General features: G+C 38.4%; 1 protein-coding gene across 1 annotated transcript in view; it reads left to right on the top strand.

Moving 5' to 3' along the window:
* Positions 1–15,054, top strand: part of LOC139699009 (neural cell adhesion molecule 1-like) — an 87,856-nt gene that overhangs the window by 36,448 nt on the left and 36,354 nt on the right. The window contains exons 4-6 of the mRNA XM_071598005.1: positions 4,348–4,551; positions 6,198–6,343; positions 9,298–9,442. Of these exons, the coding sequence (XP_071454106.1) occupies positions 4,348–4,551; positions 6,198–6,343; positions 9,298–9,442 (495 nt within the window). The remainder of the gene's footprint in view (positions 1–4,347; positions 4,552–6,197; positions 6,344–9,297; positions 9,443–15,054) is intronic.

The following is a 15,054-nucleotide window of genomic DNA, read 5'->3' on the forward strand; positions in this document are numbered from 1 at the left end:
TAATTAACAGTAATGATTTTTACTCTCTTTTTAAGTACCATCATTAAATTCGTAGAACTGATATGCGCGGTGTGTTATCACACTGGGGCATTGCTTTTTGAAAATCAATTTTTCGAATTTCCTATGGCCGTGCTTTTCTGTTTACAATGCCCAGTATTTTTCATAATAAATTTCAAGGTTCACATATATTGTGTTTTTATTTGATTGCGTTAGTTTTAAATTTAAAAGTTTAATTTAAAACTAATCGTGTGTCTTTAAACTAGGTACTTTTAGTCTGCAGGATTTCAATTTGTGGTGATTCAATTGTGTTTGCTCCGATTCCATCGTAATAGTGGGGAGCATACGGGCACGTCGCGTTTTGAGTGATGGCATAACCTAATACACCCCCCCCCATCTTTTCCCCCCCTGCCCACCCCCCCACCCATTCACTCCCGCGAATTCGTCGTCCGATTAGGGAGGGAGTCACTTTAAAAAAACTCCCCGAGTTACGTAGATGAAAATCGGGTGTGGAGTTGCCTCATTGCGAGGACGCACTCACGAAAACACGTGGCTACAACGAGATTGACACTCATTCACTTATCACATGTGTTAAATGCGCTGTAATCTATGCACGCGCATAGTGAATGATTGGAAAATATAGATACACTGACAAGTGCTAGTACTTCTTTATCTCTCCCGAATCCTACAGGACAGCTAAACTAGAAAGGCAGTGCGGCCTATATTTCTCATTAAACAGCAAAGAGGCAATTGTTTAAAGGGGATCCTTTGTCCCGGAATCAACCTCCAGTTCCCAGCGCCACCCTCAAGGGGCCCCTGGCACCCTCACTGGAAACACACGCTAAGCGCCGAAAGCCATGACGACGTCTTAACCTGGAGTTGATGAGATACAAAGTGTGCCAGCAACGAACGCCTTTTCAGTTGAAACTGGTAGATTTACACTATGTAACTGAACACCAGGGTTACATTAAATCGGTAAATTCGTCTGGAATAGGTAATGTGCAACGTAAACCTAAAATCCAAGAGTACTATTCGAGACGAGTAAACGAAACTTGATAAACATGCAATACTTTTGTGGAACTTTCAAGTTAATTCATTTAAAAAATACCCTAATGACGTTGATACAGTGCCCCAGCTCGTGCGAGTGCCATTTCTCAATCGACATAACCTGAGTAGGCGCGTGAATGATGGCGCGATACGTGGTCAGGGCCGACAAGATTCATGATATTTTTTCCGCGTTCATTCGCTCAAATTATCCCCCCTCTCGATGTGCCCACCACCGAATAGAGTTTCGTGTAATTCTCCTCGCGGCCATCTCGCCCCGTAATGGCAAACGAAAGAGCGCAATGAAATGCCACGGGATTATTTTGACGCTTTCGACGTTTATTGCACTTTAAAATTTTCAAAATACACTTATGAATTGAGGTATATTTTCTGTGACTCCCAGAAAGACGTGCAAAAGCGGAAAGAAGCTACCCAAATACTTAATATTTCGGTATTCAATAATTATTGTATTTAAAAAATAGCAGAAATAAGTACTTAAATTTGAGACAAGAAATGAACACAACATTGTCCAAACTAAAGATGAAATATGCCTATGGAAACGAAAAGACTCACTGTCTTTTCAATGTTTTACGATTAACTGTCTGATATCCTGGTCATAAGGTTTTTCCACGTGTTCTCTTCGAATTTATCCCCTCTTACCTTTCTTGTATGCAATCATTTATTGAGATTATCCCTCGTAGTTTTCATTTCTTGTCTTTTTTTAACCACAAAAAATTCCTGGTATTTTATACTCATTTTGATTCATCTGGACATGGTAGTCCGGGTTTCGACGCTCGGGGAACCCTCTGCTTCAGTCAAGATGTGTGATTCTTTGCGTATCATAGCTACCTAGGAAACCTGGGTGGCACAGAAAAAACTACCCCCTTATTGCCAATGCGTGAATTTAACACTAGGAATAACCAAGTAATTACAGACCTATTTCCCTCACATCCTTTTGTGCAAAGTTATGGAACATATAGTTCCTAGTTCGATCACGAGACACCTCGATAATCAGGAGTTATTAATGAAAAATCAGCACGATTTCCGAAAAGGTAGATCCTGCGAGACTCAATTTCCGATTTTTGTTCATGATATTCTTGTAATGGGAGAGAGCAATGTTCCAGTGGACACGGTTTTTTAGATTTTAAGCAAGCCGATGGCAAAGTACCTCATACTAAACTACTCCCAAAGCATGTGGCATATGGTATAGATAAAAATATCCTTGGCTAGATTAAAGATTTTTGAATGGTCGAGTACAAAGATGGAGTTAGCTCAAATGGCGTAAAATTTACTTCAGGTGTTCCCCAGGGAAGTGTTACCGGACCACTTTTATTCCTAATTAACGTTTACGACATTGACTCCGTACTCACTAGTAAGATAAGTTAATTTGCCGACGATGCAGTGGTTTACCCAGATATCCATTATCCTGAGGACCTAGCAGCTATATCAGATGGCCTTAATGCCGTACAACGCTGCTTAGACGCTAGGCAAGTAGAATTAAACTTAAAAAAATACGTAGTGATGAATTTTTGGAAAAGAGTAATTCCCTCCAGAATGCCTACTGCATCGGGAACTCCGAAATGGAATGTTTAGATTCGATTAAATACTTGGGCGCTTCCCGCACTCACGATCTATATTAGTAGTTTTTAGGGGAGGCGACCGACTGCTGAGGTCATTTGCGCCATAGGGGATGGACAGGAAAGGATGAAGGGTGGAGGGAAACCCGGCGTCGGCATTAGCCTACTCTTTACGAAAGGCGCCAAGGGGTCCGCAGTTTAACGTCGCATCTGACGGACGGCATACTCACTTAAATTCCACTCCACGAAGTACCTCAAGTAGGGATCGAGATACCTCTGAAAAATATTCAACACCGCCGGGATTTGAACCCACGCCCTCAGGTTGGGCAGCCAGTACGTTAGCCCCCGCACCATCTCGATCCCCTCACGATCCCCAGTTTAAAAATGGCCGCACCAATGTTCACGAGGGCCGTAGTGGTCGGCCATTGCCTTGTGACAGATGAACTAACGGTCAAAATCAACGAGGTAATTCGTGAAAATCGCCCATTTACGATTACGGATCTCTTGCTAGACATGGCTTGCAACGCAGTGCGTTGATAGTGACGCAGAATTGCATGATAGTGTAACCAAGTGTTTAAGGCTGGAGATTTATTCAGAGACGGAATTGAAAATCTTGCGTATCGGCTTCAGTTTGAGTGGCGACTATATAGAAAAATAGTTGAAGAATTTATCTTTCAAATTTTTAATAATAAAATTTCATCTTGTTAATAGGTTCATATATTGTTTCAAAGCATAACTTACTTTCTCAGAAACCTTCGTATTTGTCAAATATCAAAATTATATACGTTTACGATTTCGTATATTTAATATAAACTCATAAAGAGAGAGTCATTGACAATTTATTTGGTTTCGTGCCGCAGCTGTTTTATCGTTCATTAACTGTCATTCACTCGTTCGCGACTGTCACTTCACTCCTATCTCATTTTACGTTCCTCATATTGTTGCACCCCAGAAATTGTTCCTTTCCAATCGTTATCGCCCTTGTAATCAATCCAGATTCTTTATCCCCTGATGTGGTTCCCTTAATAACTAATCACCGATAATGAGAAAAACGTCAATGGGCGAGGAGTTAGAATACGTACGTAGCCTGTCCAAAAAATACGCGAACTGGTGCAATCTGGCGGCCATGACGAGGGCCATAGCCCCGCCCACTAGAGGCGCCAGTTGCCGGAGACGACAACATTAATCGTGTGCGGTCCCTTGTCCTTCCCGATCGTCGAAAAACTCCGAATGATGGCTGAAGAACTGAATTTAGGAAAATCAACAGTGGACACTACTATTTAAACCGAACGTAATGGATGGATCCTTCACCATGACAATTCACCTGCACATTTCAGCATTGGCTGTTCGCCAGTCTCTGGCAAAAAGTTCAATCACCATCCTTGATTATCCTCCTTATTCGCTAGATCTCGCCCCCTGCGACTTATTCTAATTCCCAAAATGCAAAAATGTGATGAGGGGACATCAGTGGGAAGATGTGGACATAACAAAGCAAGAAACGACGAGAAAACTAAAAAGCATGACTGCCAAAGACTTCCAAAGGTGCTTCAAAGAGTGGAAAAGAAGATGGAATAAGTCCATAGCAACGAATGGAGAGTACTGTGAAGGGGACAAAATCGATGTTGACTAAATTTTGCAAAATAAAGTTTTTTATGGCCTCATTTCGCGTATTAATTGGACAGGGTAGTATTCTCTGATTTATCAAGATATTAATTGGAATCTTTTCCAGGGAAGCCGGAGCCGACGGTGCGTTGGTTGGTGGACGGCGAGACGATCGACGAGCAGTACGAGAGGAACACGGGCGAGGTGATCGAGAACCGCCTCAATTGGCCGTCCGTGGCGCGATCCGCCCTCGGAGCCATCTTCTCCTGCCAGGCATCGAACTCGGGACTCGCCGAGCCCCGGGAAACGTCCCTCGTCCTTGAAATACACCGTGAGTGATTTTGTATCAATCTCTGCTACGTCCGCGGTCGCGTAAAATTTCCAATGCCTTTCGCCTCTGATGCATAACTTAATTTCCTCACTACTCGAAATAACCATTCTCCTCCACGTCCGTACGATCAGATATACAGGATGGGGCGGTTATCTCCGGACAAATTTCAATTTGAATTTCCCGCCATATCGTAGTACCACTGGAGGTCGCAATTGGCGTTGGGGAAAGCTATAGGCATCTAGTAAACAGTCATAACCTCAAAATAGCCGAGATGTTACGTACAAGTGCGGCGAATAAGCGAAGAGTCGCTATTATCGAAAGTGTTCGCACTGGGCGTTATATTTCGAAATAGTTCGATTCTCCTGGTACCCCAAAGATCAACTGTTAACGATATTATGGCTAAGCATGATGATATTTCGGAGAATTTTGCTGGGGAAGGTTTCGCTAACCCGGCGAGGAAACCTCATTTGAGGGAATGCGTGCTTGTCCGGATTTAGGCGCCGCACCCTGTATCCTCATCCCACAATTAAAAGAGTATTCGTGTCGTATGCTCAACTGTGAATTAAATTCTCACTTCGTCTCCCAACAGTTTCAAAATTTTAATTGCGGGGTGTGACCTGCGTCAAGGAAATCCAGGGTAATTCATGAAAATCTTCTGTGATAAATGCTTATTTCAAAACAGAATGTTCATATACGACCTAAACACGTTATTACACGAGATGATAAAGTAGAAGTGCTATTTAGTGATAGTACTTTGTTAGTGTCATTTGTCTTCATTGAAATTCTAATCTTTTTAGGAAAATTTTATTTCAGCGATTCCTTACTTAAATCAGTAGGTGAGCAAAGATTATATTTCGAAGCGGTTTAATTTTTTCTGAGAGATCCTGCTCCAGCTTTGTTTTTTATTTCGGCCGATGCCCTTCGGAATAATCCTTGTGGAGGGCGAGTGTACGTGAGACAATACTGAAAACGGTACATCTACAACCCTGAATCAAGTCAAATAAACTGTGCCGGGTCTTCGCTATTACTCTTAAGACGCGCCTCTATGTAAGGTGAAATATAGTTACTGTTTATGAGTATATCATGGTCATTTTTGATATTGACGACGTTTATGAATTTATTGCGCAAGCCACGGGAAGCCGTGGAATATTTTTTTTTAATTTTGATGACAACCTGCAAAATCAGCGCTTACAAGGTTGGAGCTAGTTCCAGCCCTGCTCTCCCGTCTTTTTAATGGTTATCCTCCATTAACGTGTCATGTCCAAGGGTAACGGCGTTAATGGTTTCGTTTGATACTAATTCTCCTATCCCGACTAACCCTTACCTTCGTAGATATAGACTAAAGTGTGTGCATGCATTCTTATTGTATAATTCTCAGTGCTTGATTAAAATTAAAACTGTAGCTAGCATAACCGCACGTATAATAAAGACCAGAAACCAGGTCGACTTATTAGTTTACCCAAGCACTTAGCAACTCCTGATGTAATAATTTGAGATGTCCTGGGTTAGAACGCTAAAATGGTTAAATACGTTTGTGCTAATTATATCACATGATTTCTCTCTTTTGCACGTTTCGCCCTGACTTGTTCTCTTGATCTTCTTTGTCCATCCACGCGGCAAACGACGGACTTGCCTCGGCGAGATAGTGAAACCACTGACTGTGAGCATAACTAACAAGGTGACACCCCTACTGGCGGATCGTCGATACGAGGTCACCTGCGAGTCCGCCGGGTCGCGACCCCCCGCGGTCATCACATGGTACAAGGGCAAGCGGCAGCTGCGACGGGTGAAGGTGAGTCGCCCCGTACGGCGTCCAATGCTTGAATGAGACAGAGCCGCCCGCGTGTGCGAGTGGAACTTCCTCTTAGACGAAGGGCGGGCAAAGTGTCCACTCGCATATCGATTTCGTTAACCCAAGCAATGGAGAAATGGATTTTGATGGAAGGAACTTAATGAAACAAAAAAAATGTCCCCTTAGTGGTAACATATTCCTATTTTCATGCAAAAAGTAACTCCAAGGGCGCATGAAGGACGTACGCAGTCGCGTGGATTGTAATTATTCTAATTCTTATTTATGGTGTTCTACATGGTTAAGGTAGTTTTTGGATGGGCACAGACTAGAAAACGGTGCAATGACACATTCCTATGTCTCTCCTAATAAATCGTTCAACATGCCTATACTTTTCTTATGCTTTCCTCGCTAAGCTAACGCTCTCCCCTCCAATACAGTCTTCAACACTCCATCGTCATTCAAAACGCTCTCCATCCATCTTTGGATTTCTACCAACAATCTTGAAAAAAATGTACCAACAATATAAACAACATTGTAAATGCCCTCTCTTTTCCACTGTGCCTTGCACTTTGTCCGTTTCGGTAGGATTTTGGACAATAATATGGAAATTCATCATGAAAAAATCATTTGACATGGTCAGAATTATGCTCCAAGTTTTTAAATCGCCAATGAAGTGTAGTGTTGGTTACGCAATCAAGGGACAAAATAAGAGAAAATGCACTCACTTAGAAACTATTCCAATCAAAGAAAGGCGATACTATTTCGCGGAAAGCAATTATTCTAAAAAAACGAATTTTTTTCCTGAAATGTATTCATACTTACAACCGGTTTTAGTCGATTAAGAGCCCATAATCAGAAACCATGTAATCCAATGATTGTTTCGGTACTAAACTCATAAATAAGTCAGTTTGTAATTCCCTGGTTTTATTTCAGCCGGGCCTTGCGCTAATCGTTAGAAGCGTGTGCGATTTGAGTATCATTGAATCGCTGGTAATTACATCTGACAGCGAATGTTATTATTCCAAGCCAAAATGAAAGGAGTGACACACAGATTAAAGCTGTCGGCGCCAAAAGTCCTGATTACGTTTCATCGGTATAGCATTCGCTTGATATAATATATTTTCTTTCCTTTGCTTCGAATATTTTTATAATAAAATTAAAAATTTGAAAATGAAGTTTTTCATTCCTTTAAGTAACTATTTCAAACGTCAAGTAATTGTGCAGCTTGGTATTTCATATTATGTGACGTCTGCGCCAGCAAACGTTTACGAAGCATTCACTAATATTCAGAATGCTTTGACATAAGAGAATAAAGAAGTATATATTTATTATATATTTTTTGTCATTATTACTATAAAGGTGAAAATTGAAAGTTTTACTCCGTTATAAAACGCCTATCACATTAATTTCAATAAGTGTGCTTGGTTCTTATTTCATTTATTTTTTTCTTTGACTGCCTTATAGTAATTTACATATATAATGTTACCTGCTGATTGAAATAACTACTGGTTCTGTAATCTCTGTGCCAGAGTGATTGACACCTAAGATATAAAATAAAAGTTACTCAGCAGAATGTTAATGTTTTTGCATTTTCTGCTGATTCCCTAGACTGTAGAAGGAATTGTAAACGATTTATGATATGTGGTTATAATCCTCATTCACTGGGTTTTTGGCAATTCCGGCTTTTTTTTATTTTCAGGCAATATTTGTTTTTCAGCTGTTGGGCTAAAGTTTCATTGCTTAATTTTTGGTTGAAGATATTTATCACTCCTCTGAAATGCTCAAAATATTCATCATATGTGAATATGGACTAATAAAAAATATTAAAAATATGAAATAAAATTTAAAATACGAACAAATATAAAAATATTATTATTCGTCATAATCGCCGTAATGAATCTAGTTAGCTAGCCAGTATCACCTAAAATTGTACCTGGATGTTTGTTTTAATAATGATATCATTAAGCATTGACAGCTAACCCCAATGGCATGTCCTACAGTAAAATCGATATTTATAATTAAAAAGTATTTATGAACCCAAAAAAAACCAAAATTTTGAAAGTAATAAATACATTTTAGGTAAAAATCATTATCACGAATCACTACTATATTATGCGCTAAAGTAAACGCTAGGAGACTTCTTGCGAAAGGTTTTGCAGAACCCTTTAGACCACTGAAGTATTAATCGACGGTACATTTTTTTGGAAGAAGGCATGTAGAAATAGGCTAAATGTAAAATTATTATTTTCTGTTTAAATATATTTATTATAAAAAACATTTTTGAGAATTGAAGACATTTTAACAATTGATACCCAAATTAAAGACCTCGGTACGGCAGTAAAATATCCAAAATTATAATTTTCAATTGATTAAAAAGAAGCAATCCCTTAATAAGCAATGCATAAATCGGAATACGGTTGTTTTATTATTGAAAGGTATTTATTGTTGAAAGGTAAATTACATAAAAGATGTACTTTAGCTTTTAAGCGTTTTAGCTTTCTTTGATTAAAGAACTTTCCAAACAAAGTTTCGTGAAAGAATATTTCTTGAATTCGAGCCGAAAATTGTTTTGTGTCAGAAATACCATCACTACCCTTTATTTTGCAAGCGCATCCGATAGTGTGTCGGTAAATTAAAATCGATTTTTTTAAATTTCTAGGTGCATTAAAATATTTCTCAAAAACATACATATTATATTAAAATAAGCACTCAGTGCATTCGGTCAATAGTATAATAAAATATTTTTCTTTGGAATATTTACAAATCATTTTCATGTTTGAAATCGTTGTGTGAAGGATTAATATTATATATAAACGGACGATTCGCCCACTCCTTCTTTTTTATATATGTACCTTCCTCCAAGCAATAACGATTCACGTATCATGCGCGCGAAAATTTATTGGGGACTCGCAACAGCTGTGCGGGGAAACAGTGCTTTTTTTTATTATTTCCAGGAGGAGGCGCGGGAGAACGCGACCGTGAGCGAGCTGAGCTTCACGCCCACCACGGACGATGACGGCAAGCACGTGACGTGCCGCGCCGAGAACCCAAACGTGACGGGGGCGTACCTCGAGGACACCTGGAGGATAGAAGTCGTCTGTGAGTACCCGCGGGGAACTAATTTATATATCTTCCTAAACGACGACTCCACTTCCCTCCTCCTTCCACGTGTCCGTCCGTAACAGGGAGACGATAAATGCCGAAATTGAGGAATTGAGATGAAAATAATAGGCTCGCTTCCCTTTTCTGCAAAATGTGACGCTTGCCTTTCAAAACGCTCGATAAGAGTCATTCATCATCATCATAATAGAATATCAGTCCGGGAATTGAATCGTAGCAGTCCTCCGAGATATCCTCTTCCTTGCCAATGTCTTCTTCATTTCTACATAGTTCCTTGACAGCGTTGACGTCTTCCAACACTTACTTACGCTAATACATCCTTGCCTTTCTTCGGTAAAGATTAATAGCAGTTAGTAGCATATTGATAACGAGACGAAACTTCAAATTGTACCTATACTTAAAACTTAACTTTAAAAAGGTGTACCATGTGGAAGTATTTCTTGAAAAAAGAAAGTTCTAAGCATTATTAATGAGTAAAATGGCTATAAAATCTGTGCAGCGTAAAATAAATCAATCAGAGTACAAATTAGGTAGTTTTTATTATTTTTTTATTCGGGAAGTAACTTTATTACCCAGTTAATATACATATAAAAAATCTAATCATTTATTTACTTTTTTCAAGCCTTTAACAACCAACAACGCTAACATGTGAAGACAAACCAGATTTTTTTTCTTTTTATCTGGGATATGAACAGGAAATCAAATAAGATAGTGAAATATACGTCATCACTTTTGATACGAGGGTAGTTTTAAAGCTACCTATCAAACCATCATATTAGTAAATGGGGAATTTTCTCTGAAGATATATAATTTAAATTTAATTTAACATTTACTTTATACACCATAATTCGTCTCAATGCAACAATTTCCGAGTGTAAAAATCATTCTTTGAATCCAAGAGTTGTAGTGGCTTGTATTGGAAAATGATTTTCATAAAAACATTTTAGAAAATGGACCACAGAAATGCATTAAAAAGCAAATTCTCTCTGAACTACTTGAGGCTGATAACTGATAAGTAAATTTATCACGCTCTAGATACTGCTTATGCTGTACCTTCCCTTGGTACAATAGGAAAGGGAGAAAAGATATATCGGCGCGATGGTTACTTTAACGATGTCGGAAATGGGCTCCCTACCACGTAATGAGTTCAATTGAGAGGGCAACCGTTTTCGTATTCGCGGCACTCTGGTCTCAGGAAATGGGATTTCTATCACTTTCCTATCTTTCCATTGCCTTAACCTTAACTTCTTTTCCTCGATACCCTTTCACCATCTCAGCCTGTCTTTCAATTTACAGACTGAACACCTTGAGTTCCCTTTTCAATCCGTATTTGGACTTTATTCATATTCACTCTTGGTAGAGAATATTGAGACTAGACTTCGGAAGGATTCACCGATGTCTTTCCTCATATTTTTCTTCTTTAATTTGAATTTTACATTAGGACACTCCAGAATCAATGCTCTTTCGAATTCCAGGAATCAGAGTGTATTTGTAGCATTTTAAATAGGTTTTCACTTCATAGCGAAAATGTTTTGATATTTTCAATCGTCAAACTTGTGTGTTAGGTTTATAAATAAAGTAAGTAAGTAAGTTTAGTAAATACATTATAAGCGGGCCTTTTTAATATGTATTTTAGATGTATTTCATATATTTAAGAAATTCAAAGGACCGCATAAAACTGAATAGTATAGATATACGATATAAATGAGAGTGTAAGGGTTTTTCAATAAAATATAGAGTGTAATATTCAATTATATCCATTGAAAGGGTATTGTAAATGTATTTTTAAAATAGCTGCACTCAATGAATAACTGCTCGTAGCACTTTTCCACTTGATAAAATTTATTTTACGACCGGGTTTCAATGTATTACATCGGGTCCTAATGATGATGTAATGCATCAAAACCCGGTCGTAAAAAAAAAATTATCAAGTGGAAAAGTGCTTCGATCAGTTATTCATTGTGTTCGACTTCCACCACATCACGCCTGAAGCCACTCAATAACTGTACTCGTTGATTTTCTCTTGCTAAATTGTTTCAGATTCTATTTGTATGTCTTTTACTTAAGAACCTAGAGAACCTATTTCTGACGATAAATGCCATATTATGAGTAGTTTTTCTTTAATTTAATTTATTGAATACAGGAGTAGTTTTACTCATTAGGAAAGAGTTAGAGGTATGCACTGATTACCCCATTGAAGATGAAAATTGACGTCACGGTCACTTGAGACGAAAGAAAAATGTTTTTGTATAACTTTATATGAAAACGTAGAGTAATGAGGTAGGCATTTGGGGAATTAAAATATGGGTATATTGACCTCACATGTCGTGCAGATTTGGAAAAAGAATACGAGATAAAGTAAATAGGAAAGAGATTTTTGAAGACGTTTGTAGATGATAGGTTAGAATGCAAGTTGAATGAGGGAAGAAGTCGGGAAATAGCTGAAAAGTGGTTGAAAGAGAAAGAATACGAAATTGTGGCGCAAAAGTTGTACCTTGCGGAAAGTGGGCATTCCATTTTATTCAGAAGAGAAGGACGGTGCATAATTTTTGAAATGGCTCTATCTTTAACTTACTCTTGCAAAATGCTTGTTCAGATCATTGTTCAAATACATTCCTCTGAACATCCAAATCAATTTTATTTCCCTTCAAATCTTGTATTCATTTCTTTTTTTAATCCCATCAATACATTTTTGAAAAATCGTGACGCAAATGCATATTATTAGAGTCATTTATCTATTGATACTGGTGTTTAAGCTTCCAATCGTAGCAGGAAATAGATTAGTTTAATAGTAAAGTCGTTAGTAAAATTCATGGAGTACTTTTGCACCTAACATATGAGCATACTATATAGTGCTTATCATTTTTTCTGTCCATTCCGTTGGCGGTCGACTGTAGAAATGGCGACACAATTCGTTAAGACTTGAAATAATTGTTGCCTAATGAATTTGTTATTTCTAGAGAATGTACAGAAATATTTAAATAATGATTAAATGTGAGGGAAAGCATCAAAATAACTTGTAGTTATTCCGCCATCATGCATATCACAACAATTTGGGTGGACGAAATAAGGAAAATTTTTATGATTTGGGCAACAGATATGTCATTGAATATCAGTAGTGAATATTCAAATTTGTTTATTTTACGTTCATTTTTTACTTATTAATTGTTATTTCTCCGAAAGTATTGAAATGAACATTATCTCCACCGTCTTTGAAATATTTATTCAGTCTAATAATCTTTAACATTTCAGCGAAATATCTCATTTAAAGTCATGATGCATATGCTGAATGTTCCTGCTCAAATAACCAATATTTCATGAAATATGTGAAACAGTTGTACAATTTATATATTAATTAATAATACTGGTTAGTAATTATACAGTTAATATTTGTAATCTGTCCAGAAAGCCACGCACAAATTCTTTCATCCCGTTCCTTTTCGTGATATGCAAAGTAAATACCGTCGAGTTTAGGTCATTTCAGGAAATTTACTCCTTAAATTGTTTCATATTACCATGTTCCTCAAAAAGTCGTTCTCCTTCGTTACGTTTACATGCTATTGCAAATATAAGGGTACGTTTCTTCGACTTCTATTATTCTGCTACTGACGATAACTACCAATTTTTTAACTAACCCAGGACAAAGTCAAACCTCTGTGTCTGATACTCAATTTTACCAAGAGGTTATACAGTTTCTGTGAAGGCGGAATTGCCGAATTCCGACTTCCTTTGGATAAAAGGCATAGCCCTGAAATTGTATCAATGTAAGGAGCAGACCGAATCCTTATATTTAAACCGTCACAATAAACTGGAAACGTGACTCTTATTAGGAGAGACTTCGATTGCTCGTGGCTGGTATTGAGGGAAATCAAAACTTCCCTAGTCTCTGAGAGCACTCTATAAATGGTGATTCGCTGAATCCTCTTCATCGATCCTAATCTCCTTAACGAGATGCTCCTTAATTCCTCCACCCTCTTCCCAATTTCCTTTCCCACCTTTTTTATAACCAGAGGAGATTGTCTTCTCCTCGTCGTGAGCGCACTATTTCTTGTTTTCCCATCTTGCTCCACGGACCGGTAGAACCTCTCTCTACAGCTGACTGGAACGCCCAAGAACGTACTCGTCGCAAGTATGAATGGCGCATTTATCCCAGACTGTGCCTTCCTTCTTTATTTCAATGAGTGACTTCCTCACTAGAGGAGGATGTAGCGAATGTGAAATTTTGCATCAAGTGGGACTCCAGTAACATTTTTAATGGCTTCACGGTCGGTTGAGCGAATTCACCTCCAAGCCTCAAAAAGAAAACACTCAATTTCAACAGCCTTATACATTTTTTCTCCACGGTGTGAACGGTTTTGGGATTTTTAAACTCGGTCACTTACTTTCTATTTTTCTCTCAGTTTGTCATCACGCGTGTTTTCATCGCGAGTCATATCTTTGATGGAATGGCAAAAATTCTATTTTTTAACATTCTGTGAGCAATAGTAATGGAACTACACGGTCTTATTTATACGCATAGTAAATAATGTCCACTGTTTGCATCGTTAGAAGGATGGTTTAGTTCTCTTTCACTCAAGACTGTTCGCGACGATGTGGACTTACAAAAAATTTTGTGTCCGGTCCGTCTCTGCTGTCGCCCCGCGTGAAAGGCTCCCTTTCCAACTGGAATATGTTGCTGCTGGAACCACAGGCCTCTCACAATAGGCTTTAATGAACCGTAAGAGGTTTTTTTTATAATTGAGAGGAATCTTTAACTAAGCTCTTTATGCGTGATTCTCAGCTTAATCTGGAGAATTCTTTTTGTTACGTTACAAATAGTTGCCAATATAATCGTCGCAATCCTTACACTTACAGAGAGGTAAGGAGGTAAAACTATGTGTGTGCGTGTGTGTATGCAACCCCAGTAACTTCATTCAATCATGGCCATAAAAGAAGTGCCCTATATTGTTTTTTCTCGACTGTCAATGGTCAATGTCTGAGTGATGGAGCGAGGGTGAAAGGGGAAGCTGAGAGCCGCATTTGTTTGCTCTACACCTCTCCCCCAACGGATTCCTGACATTTCTTACTATATGCCGAAGATTAATGAGATACACGTGACTTCGCAACTCATTCATCGTATGCTTTTGATCTCACTAGACTTTCCCTGTTAGTATACATGTGAACAGTATAAATACCTCAAACTGGAAATTCCCAATTATATTGTTCTCATTGATATAAAAAAAGTTTAGTTAGTCTTCTAGCTATAGGTAAAATGATAATTAAGTTCTTTTCAAGCCAAACCATTTAAAAGTTTTGCATTGCTGAATAAATTGACGACGTGAACTTAAAAAACGCGTGGCAGGGGGTGAGCTAAATTTTCCTTCGTATTTCCCGAGCACCACTTTGTAATAACATCCTACTTTCTGGGTTTTGGGTAAGTCTCCAGTCGGCAGTGTCATTGCGGTTCCGAAGATTTGGGAGTACGTGTTCATTCGGGAGAATTCCATCTCAGCTCTTCCATATACATATTCCATAGATTTCCCGATGTGTGTCTATATATGTCATGCATTCTCTCAATCTGGGGATAGTCGTAGAGGAGAGAACACTGCAGA

This window comes from Hetaerina americana, unplaced genomic scaffold (assembly GCF_022747635.1).
Source record: "Hetaerina americana unplaced genomic scaffold, ioHetAmer1.1.p SCAF_9, whole genome shotgun sequence".
In the NCBI taxonomy this organism is placed as follows: domain Eukaryota; kingdom Metazoa; phylum Arthropoda; class Insecta; order Odonata; family Calopterygidae; genus Hetaerina; species Hetaerina americana.